Source organism: Arachis duranensis, chromosome 6, assembly GCF_000817695.3.
Source record: "Arachis duranensis cultivar V14167 chromosome 6, aradu.V14167.gnm2.J7QH, whole genome shotgun sequence".
Lineage (NCBI taxonomy): Eukaryota > Viridiplantae > Streptophyta > Magnoliopsida > Fabales > Fabaceae > Arachis > Arachis duranensis.
In genome coordinates, this window is record NC_029777.3 from 73,728,215 (window position 1) to 73,737,612 (window position 9,398).

The window sequence follows — 9,398 nt, forward strand, 5'->3', positions numbered from 1 at the left end:
CTCTCAGTTGTACAAACACAAGCAATACAGACAAGTAATACACAAATAAGGTACAAGTAGAACAAGTAGCACGTAATCAGGTAACATAGCATATATGGTATAGAAATCCAAAACAAATAGGCAAACCCACACAATTCAAACATATGCAAATGATGTATGCCTGCCCTATGGCTGATGATATCATCTGTCGGTTATATAGCCAACCCGGCATGTCCTGGTAGCTAACCATTGGACAGAAACACCCCTTGCGGAGCAAGTAGGTTTGAGCTACAACCCCCTTGCTACTACCCGCTCAACCCAGAGCCAATGGAACAACCACTACTGCGGCTACTACCCAGGCGGGTGTTTAAACGCTCAACCTGGAGCGAGTGGATTCACCACTACTGCCGCTACTACCCAGGCGTCACAATCTCTGACCTGGAGCAAGTGGGACGAACCACAACCCTTGCTACTACCCAGGTATCTCAAGCATTAACCCGGAGCAAGCGGGACGAACCACAACCCTTGCTACTGCCCAGGTATCTCAAGCATTAACCCGGAGCAAGCGGGACGAACCACAATCCTTGCTACTGCCCAGGTATCTTAAGCATATATTCATTCAATCTCAATTCAAATTATCAATCCTCATTGTTTTCAAATCTCAAACAATAACCTGGAGCAAGTGGGACGAACCCCAACCCTTACTACTACCCAGGTATCAGAATTACATTCATTCAAAACTCTATAATTAACTCATTTATCATAAACACCATTTTCCGTCTCATACCCGGAGCAAGTGGACAACGCCACTGCCTACTACCCGGGGTTACACATCACATTTCAACATCTTCCATTATTATCCATTTAACACATTCATTCATTAATCATATATGCATTTATACTCAGCTATAATCAATAATGGCTTTGCCGTGACCCGGCAATAACTCAGCCATCTGGCTCATGGTTCAATCAAGAACCAGCCATTTATCAATAGATATAGCCCTTCGGCTCATGGCATACACGGTACTCCTACCGTCATTCTCCATATCTCATATAATCATCGTTGATCACCATTGATCATAACTTTTTCCCCTTGCTTCACTCGCAAGTTACCACATCCCCCAGTTCCTTTCTCATTACTAAGCGTATCATAATGATTTAATACATAAGGGGTGAGATCGGAGGCTTAGAAGTATGAGATTTGGCTTTTAAAACTCAAATATCAACTTTGGCATGAAAACAATGCCACGTGTACGCGTACTCCACGCGCACGCGTGGATGGCCTTAAAAACTCATCGACACGCAAGCGTCATGCACGCTAACGCATAACTCCTTCCCTCATAGCTAGGCATATCATAACGATTTAAGATATAAGTGGTGAGATCGGAGGCTTAGAAGTATGAGATTTGACTTTTAAAACTCAAAAATCAACTTTGGCATGAAAGCAGGTTCACGCGTACGCGTACTCCACGCACACGCGTGGATGGCCACAAAACTCATCGGTGCATATGCGCCATTCACGCGGACGCGCGGATTAAAAAAATAGACAACGACGCGTACGCGTCAGCCACGCGTACGCGTGGACGCGCACGCGTCAGACACGCGTACGCGTGGGTACTCTTGTGCTCCAGGCACAAAACTAGCATAGTTCAGGCACAACCCTCTGGAAAATGGCTGGGCATTGGGTGCAGCACATCAGCGCGCCCGCGCACACCACGCGCACGCGTGGATGGCGTTTTCTGAAAGAACGGCACGTACGCGCCAAGTGCGCCTACGCGCGAGGGGCCATTCTGCTAAAATTTTTCTAAGTTAAAAGCTGCAGAATTCACAGATTCAACCCCCAATCTTCCGACGGACATAACTCTCTCATTTTAAATCATTTTTCACCCGTTCTTCGAACGGCATGGACATCCTGGATCCAATTTCATTTCTAAACAAGTTTGGCACAAAACAGAGATCCGTAGTCCAAGTTATGTCCCGTCAAAGTATGCCCAAAACCATGTTTTTTCATTTCTCAAGTATATACCACAACATACATATCTCTTATGCATCATCATACCATCAAGGCATCAATAATCATGATCACATATATGACCACATAACATACTTCAACCAAAACCAAACATACCTCATCTATACAATTTCACCCAAAATTACCAATTTTCCATACTTCAACTCCTCAAACCTCATTATTCAATAACCAACCCAATCATTCATATATTCATTATCTAAAATCCATCCAATCACTTGTGTCATTATACAATGCACACATCAACTTACCTTTCTTACCTCTTACCGGCCTCCGGCCCAAAATTTATGGCCTCTGGCCCAATTTCACAATTTAAATTCATAAACCATACGGCCTCTAAATTCACAATTTAAATGCATATTTCACAAATCAATACTCATTATTCAATTTATCAAATTCTCAACACACCAAACATACAAGGCCATACAATCCTCAACTCAATCATTAATTCACATTACATACCAACTATGCATATTAGCACCAACCATTTACACAATCCAAACTTAATCCTAGGGGCATCTAGCCTAGGAATTCTCATCACACCACACGGTACTTAAATGAAACTTAAACCGTACCTCTTGTAGCCAAATCAATTGAGCCTCTTCTTTGGAAGTCTCCACCAACCTTAGCCCCAAGCCTCACCAAAGCTCCTCAAGCAACACCAATCTCCCAATCGTGCACCAAAACCATCAAATGCACTAACATAACCAATATTACATACATACATCAACCTAGGGCTCATAAAGATGATAAATCACAAGGGTTTGAGCACTTCTTACCTCAGCCCATATGAAGTAGGGATAGAACCCACTTAGAATCCATGTTGGAGTATCCCTAAACACCAAAAATCACAAGATTTCAACACTAACTTCCCAAAAACGTGTAACAGTGGAGAATTTCAAAAACTGGGCAGAGATGAATGGAATACTCACCACAAAACTTAGATATAATTGTAGAGGATGAGAAGAGCGACGCGTGGCCGCAAACAGCTCGTCAATCGGAGCTCCGTAGCTCAAGTTATGGTGATTTGAAGATCAAAGAGAGTTAGGTTTTCTCTCTTCTCTCCTCTCTTCACTATTTCAGCGCCCCAAGCTCTCTTTTAGGGTAAAAATGAGCTGAAATGCTCATAACTAAAGTTTATATATGTTGGGTCTTGGGTCCACTTAGGCCCAATTCACTTATTTTTGTCCGTTGGCCCAATTTTGGACCAAAACCTTTAAGATTAGCGCTCTAAATCGCACTTCAAATATTTCTACCTCCCCTAATTATAATTCCTCATTTCTTAATCTTATTTATTCATAATCAATTTTCTCAGCTGCAGTACCAGACAGGTCTCAGCCGGTACTGCCGGTCAAAATTCCACTGCGCGCTTTTACGCAGAAAACAATGTCTTCCGACTCGAAAAAATTCACTGAATCCAAATATCACATTGAAATCATCAAATTCCAATCGCCAAATCTTCCAACCATATTCGCTCCTATTTAACTCATTATTTAATTAATTTCGGTTAGACCGGGTATTACAAACCAACTCCACCAACTCAAGAACACTTGGAGTCCAAAATGGCATATCGGGATGCGTTTCATTATTAGAGTCTGAGACTTCTTTTACGGATGTACTGTTGCAAACTTCCATGTGCATTTCCCTCCTGACAATATCGATGAAAATGGCAATCTGCAAAAAGATGCAGAACCACCATTGGAGGATTTAACTTTTGAAAGTTACTCCCGATGTTCCCTTTTAACTATAACCATAACTTTTCTGAGCATCATTTGATCAATGTATCCAATATATCTGCATACATTGTGACAGATAACCAAAAACAAAGGGAGCATTTAAGCAAAGAACCTTAGTCAAACTCTGTTTAAAGACATTACCATGGAGGATGAGTCTGTATTTATAATCAACGCTTTCAAAATGTCAAAACTTTGAGTATCAGGAATATCAGCGAGTACCTAGTTTGAGCAACATTAGCATAGTACCATTAAACATCTCCTAAAGAAAAAGAAAAAATAAAGAGGTTAAAATATCATGCATTTCAATCCGAGCACATGCACAATTCATAATGCATATGGCACAAAGTATCAATAACTGGAAAGATATTGTCTTGTATCGGAAACTCACTGCTTTCAGTAAAGCAAAGGATTTTTTTCTTACTTCTGGCTCTGGGGCATACATGATAACCATTTTAATAGCCTGTTCAAGTGTGAACATGTGAGTAGAACATATCAGTGTTTCTTTCCCCATTGAGAAAGTAAAACATAAAGCAATGATTAAAAAAGAGAAAAAGAAGGGAAAAAAATAGAACTGCATTAAACAACCTGCAAAGCTGTGAAAATGTTAGGCATATAAGATGACCATTCAGAATGTTCACCAAGATATTCTCCGAAAACACATCCATCTGTGATGCAAAGCAAGAAGTTGATAGTATGTTTCTTTAGCTCCCATGGAAAATTGACAAAGGAAAGTACATGTTTTAATGTTCCTATTGCTTGCCATCGTTTGGTCTGGTTATTGTGAAGGTCATCCTTGATAGCAACCAAACTCTCTTTAGTGGCATGAGCAACCTCCTCTGAGACAAGCCCCCCATACCACTGCAAGAATCAGAATTTGATGGGTTAGCAAAAGGAAATTGATAAAGAAACTAGGGTTCAATTACAACAATAGTTTCGAAGACAAACCTGAAAGAGCAGCACCATGTTTGACATGAGACAAACAACTCATATGTGTATCTTTATCTTCTGGATAATTGATGACAGAAAAAAATGTCAGGAAGTGGTGTTAAATTTACTTTAAAATTGATGAATTTAGAATTGAGAAAAGGTAACCCAAGCATTACTACCTCCAAAAACAAAGCCAACCACAGTCTCAACATCGAAAGCAGTTAAAAGACTCATATATGTTAAACCACAATATGAAGATATTTGTGACAGTTCCAACACCAACAAATGACAGGTGGAATCTTTATAGCTTATGCTGGCCGAAAGAAGTGCCTAAACAGGATGCACATAAGTAATAACATATCAAATCACATTATAGATGCTAAAACTATGTCAAAGCAACAAATCTACCAAAAAATGTGGTTGGGAAAACAGATGCAAATAAGTGCAGTACAGAGACAAGTACCAGGCATTGGAGGACATATAGTCCAAGAAGAGCTCGGAGCTTCTCATTTGAAACACCGTCCTGTAGCAAAATAAAATAAAATAAAATAAAATAAAATAAAATAAAAATATAAAAATAAAAAACTGCTGGCAAATATTGGAATCAATGGCTGGAATTTTCCTATCAAATAAGAGGGATAAATCTTTCAAATTAACAGACCAACTTATTGCAAACTTCATATATAGAATTCGCAATCCCAACAGCTCTGTGAAATACACTCTCAAGTTCTGCATCATCTGCGTCATCTGAATCCAAAGCTACAGCCTTTAACACATTAAGAATGATCAGAACAGCCACTTGTACTTGCTCAAAATGAGGCCTCTTGATGGAGGTAAAGACTGAAAAGAAGAAATAAGCATAAGCAAATGCTTGCAAGTAATATGGCTCCAAATCATTGCCAGTATGTGTGACATAAATACTCATCCCAAAACTAACATTTAGCCTTTGAAGTTCATCAACAAATACACTTCATCAAGTCAATACAAAACTAATATTAAGTGGTAAGAAATGTTATCCGCTGGTTTTTATGATAAAATAAACAAGGCCATATATAATACAACTGGATATGAAAGTGTGGTTAAATATCAAGCTGAAGCTAAAGGCCTAGACAAAGATTTTAGATTTGATATGAAAGTTAAGTCTACTATGACTTGTTTACTCCTCACTGTGTTGGAAGAGTATATTTAGATTTCAATGACCTATCATCTCAAATACAAAAAAAAGGATCTTATTATCGTCCAAAAGAAGTATAATCCATTGTCATCCAAATCATGCCACCATACCCTAAGAAACACTTTTACTCAGGCTTATTAGTTAGCAGTCCTGCTCAAACTCAATTCAAAACCATATGTTCAACCCAAAAACCAAAAAAAAAAAAAGAAAAGAAAAAAAAACTCAAAGGCAATTTAAATGCTGAAGCCAAAAGAACATTATGTTGCAAGAAATTCATATCTGGTATCATTCTTCTATTAGATATGTAACTGAAATCTGATTGGCAGCATTTATGCATTGTTTAAAAAATCATATTTATGATCCCATCATTTGCTTAGAAAGCTCAATTGATCATACTCAACTCCAGCTTTAAAGCCACGATTGAAAAGGAGAAAGGAACGAGTATATTCTTTACACCAAGCCCTGAACAACTTAGATTCAACATAAACACCAAAGAAGAACCAAATGCATTAAATGAGTCCAATCATGCATTGCACATGCTAAATGAAACAAGAAAAAAAATCCTTCAAAACACTACATTGGAAGTGAATCAGCAAGGTAACTACTGCCAACAAATTACCCTTTGAGAGTCCTGATAACAGAGGAACAATGTAATTGGCAGCCTTGGTCATATTACTTGAATAACCTAGTGTCTGTTCTAATTAGATTAACAGAAACATAGGATCAAGATATTAACAAAAATAAAATAAATTAAACATCAAACTTGCACTGACTGTAGTTCTTTGCATGTCAACTATGATATGATCATGAGAAAAACAGATACTTTCTTTTATGATATGTAAATACCATACCCATGGGATATAAAGTGATCTTCAAAAGCCAAGAAACCCCACAAAACATAACGGAAAATAAAAAGTTAAGAACTAGCAGGATGCGAAATAGAGATGAATAAGAGTTGACAGGGGTATGAGATGGGGTCTAATAAATAAATAAATCTGGAGACTTCTTTGCCTGCCTTTCTTGTACCCTCTGTATTATTGACCATCGGATTCTATATCGAGATTGGTTTGCCAATCATCTAGTGTTAACTGGGAAGGAGGCACCGTGACAAGAACTGGCATATAATTCACAAGTAAATACATATAAAGCATGATTTCACTCAAGTAACCTCCTTCTACTCTGGCTATGAGGCAAGAAGACATTTAAAAATATAAAAAAGAAGCATCTATTAAATAAAGAAACAAGAGGATCATTTTTGTCTTCTGAAGAGAAACATGTTTCAGGTTGCTTCTCCATTCAGAAATACATCAAATTGGTCCATCAATGTTATCTTAAGGCCATTAGTTGGTTCTGGAAGTGACATGGAAGTCTCTGTAGCACGAATCTAACGGTATCCAATTAACATTAGAGGATCAAGTTGATGTTTCTGATAAATGCAAAAACAATCTGATGTTGCTTGTATCTTTAAAAGACTAACGTAAACATTTACTCTTAAGAAAACATATAAACTCACATAACAAAGAATTGAAAGCATATCCCTTGGACCACATTTCTCAAGAAACTGATCAATGATGCTGATTGCCTTGTCTAAAAGTCTGTTCGAAATGCCAGCAAACTTGGAGACGGCCTTTGGTAATTCAAAGGAAAGGGCATCAACAGCTTCCTGTCACAACACCAAATGAAGAAATGATCCAGAAAGTCACTCAAAAAAAAAAACAAAAAAAAAACAAAAAGAATTACTACAAAATTAGCGTACATCTAAACTACAAGCTTAAAATAATACATGATCCAAACATTAAAATGTTTAAGGCTTTAGGCTTTAGGCAAACTATACTATCCCTAATCTCCCTTTTCTAGACCCATAAGAAGTTCTTGTTTAGCTTACAACAAGATGGTATCAATAGACATATTTCTCTATTCATGTTATTTTATTAACTTAGAATTTAGAAATCGTAGCTGCAAAACATGAATGAAAGGCCGAAGTTTAACCTCACCTGGGCAAGAGAAGGAGAACATACATATTGATGGATCTCAGTGAGAGCATCAAATGCATCATTCTGCGCAGGCTCATTGTTTGGGTCTGAAAGAGTGGCATCCGATAAAGAATCAAGGAAGTTGACAAGCTCTGAGATTGTGCTGTCAGACTCATGGAGATCGCCAGCCTCAACCAGCTACAAAGTGTAAAAATCAAAGCATATCAAACATGCCTTTCATTTATTGCTCCACAAACCATAACAACTATAACAATAACAAATTCTTCTTCCACTATGTGAGTTCAGCTAATGTATCTCATAATCCTATACTGTAGTAGTAAACTAGGTCTATACTAAAATCATTAAAATCTGATAAACTAATAATGCATTATAAAGCTTTTCTTTTTCTTGATTCATAAATTTAATTGCTTACTTCATCTATGCTCTAGCTTGATTAAATAAAAATGAACAAAAACAAAGTGTTAAGCTTGATCAAAGTTGTTAACTTCATTCGAGTTTAGAAAGGATGCAAGCATTTAATTGAAACCAAATCGAATTAACTAAATAACAAAGAAAAGGAAGAAAGATGAAAGGAAAAAAGGTCTAGAGGTTTAGAAGGGATTGATCTTACTTTAGAGCATGATTGTAGAATCCTTTGAATGGTATTCTAAGTTTCAGAAGCTTGATACGACAGAGTTTCACTCTCTCCAGACATGGATGACATCAGAGTATTATGAACAGAAATCAGAACCACTGCAAGTCTCTCTCCACAGCTTCAACCTTTACTACACCATGCATCACCACCATTTCCATCAAGGGCTACCAAATCCCCTTTTTTTATTTTTCTTTTTTCTGGAAAAAGATGCCAAGATGGTGAAGAGAAGACAAGTTAGCGTGCTGCAATTTCAGTTAGCAACATTGAAGAACCAGGTGAGGACAAATCCGTCTTTTCAGGCGTCTAAGCAGCAGGGAGTGAGACTGTGAGAGTGAGTTCCAGCAGCTACTACTCACTATACGGATCATCTAACCGTTTTAGTCACTGGTTCACTGATACAACTGGTTCAACTGTGATTCAACCGTAAAAATCATTTTAGAATAAAATAATAAATAAATTATAAATAAACATCCTAAAATATAATTATAGTCTAATATAAATCTTAAAATAATATCTTTCAAATTTAAAACACTACATGAAATATCATCAACTAAAGTCATATGATCTTATCAAAATACAAACTCAAAAGTTAAATAGTAAAAAGAAATATTTAAATATTAAATGCCAGTATAAAAATTTGTCATCAATAATCAAAATTCGCAAAAACTTGTTAAGAACTCAACATTAAAAGCCATTAGTTTCAACTTTAACAGAATACAAGTTCATGAACGATTAGGGTAACTCTTGGTCTAGGGTTGCAGGGCACATTCTTCGCTTCGGTTTATCAATGATGACTTTCCAACATTAGGGTATCCAACTATTACAGCTCGAACCTTTATACAGTGACATGAATAATTTACTTCAACTTAGTTATATTCATTTGAAACAAGTACTAATGAGTGAGAATTAGTGTAAAACTTAAAAA

The 9,398-nt window shown here is 37.2% G+C and overlaps 1 protein-coding gene across 1 annotated transcript in view; it reads right to left on the bottom strand.

Annotated features, from left to right (window-relative positions):
• LOC107494073 (aberrant root formation protein 4-like) overlaps positions 1-8,987 on the bottom strand; it is a 15,433-nt gene extending 6,446 nt beyond the window's left edge. The window contains 12 exon segments of the mRNA XM_052263064.1: positions 3,533-3,682; positions 3,886-3,963; positions 4,133-4,204; positions 4,330-4,602; positions 4,685-4,749; positions 4,851-5,001; positions 5,135-5,194; positions 5,333-5,511; positions 6,465-6,537; positions 7,359-7,508; positions 7,840-8,016; positions 8,450-8,987. Coding sequence (XP_052119024.1) covers positions 3,533-3,682; positions 3,886-3,963; positions 4,133-4,204; positions 4,330-4,602; positions 4,685-4,749; positions 4,851-5,001; positions 5,135-5,194; positions 5,333-5,511; positions 6,465-6,537; positions 7,359-7,508; positions 7,840-8,016; positions 8,450-8,542 — 1,521 coding nt within the window. The 5' untranslated portion in view covers positions 8,543-8,987.
• Positions 8,988-9,398: the final 411 nt, after the last annotated feature.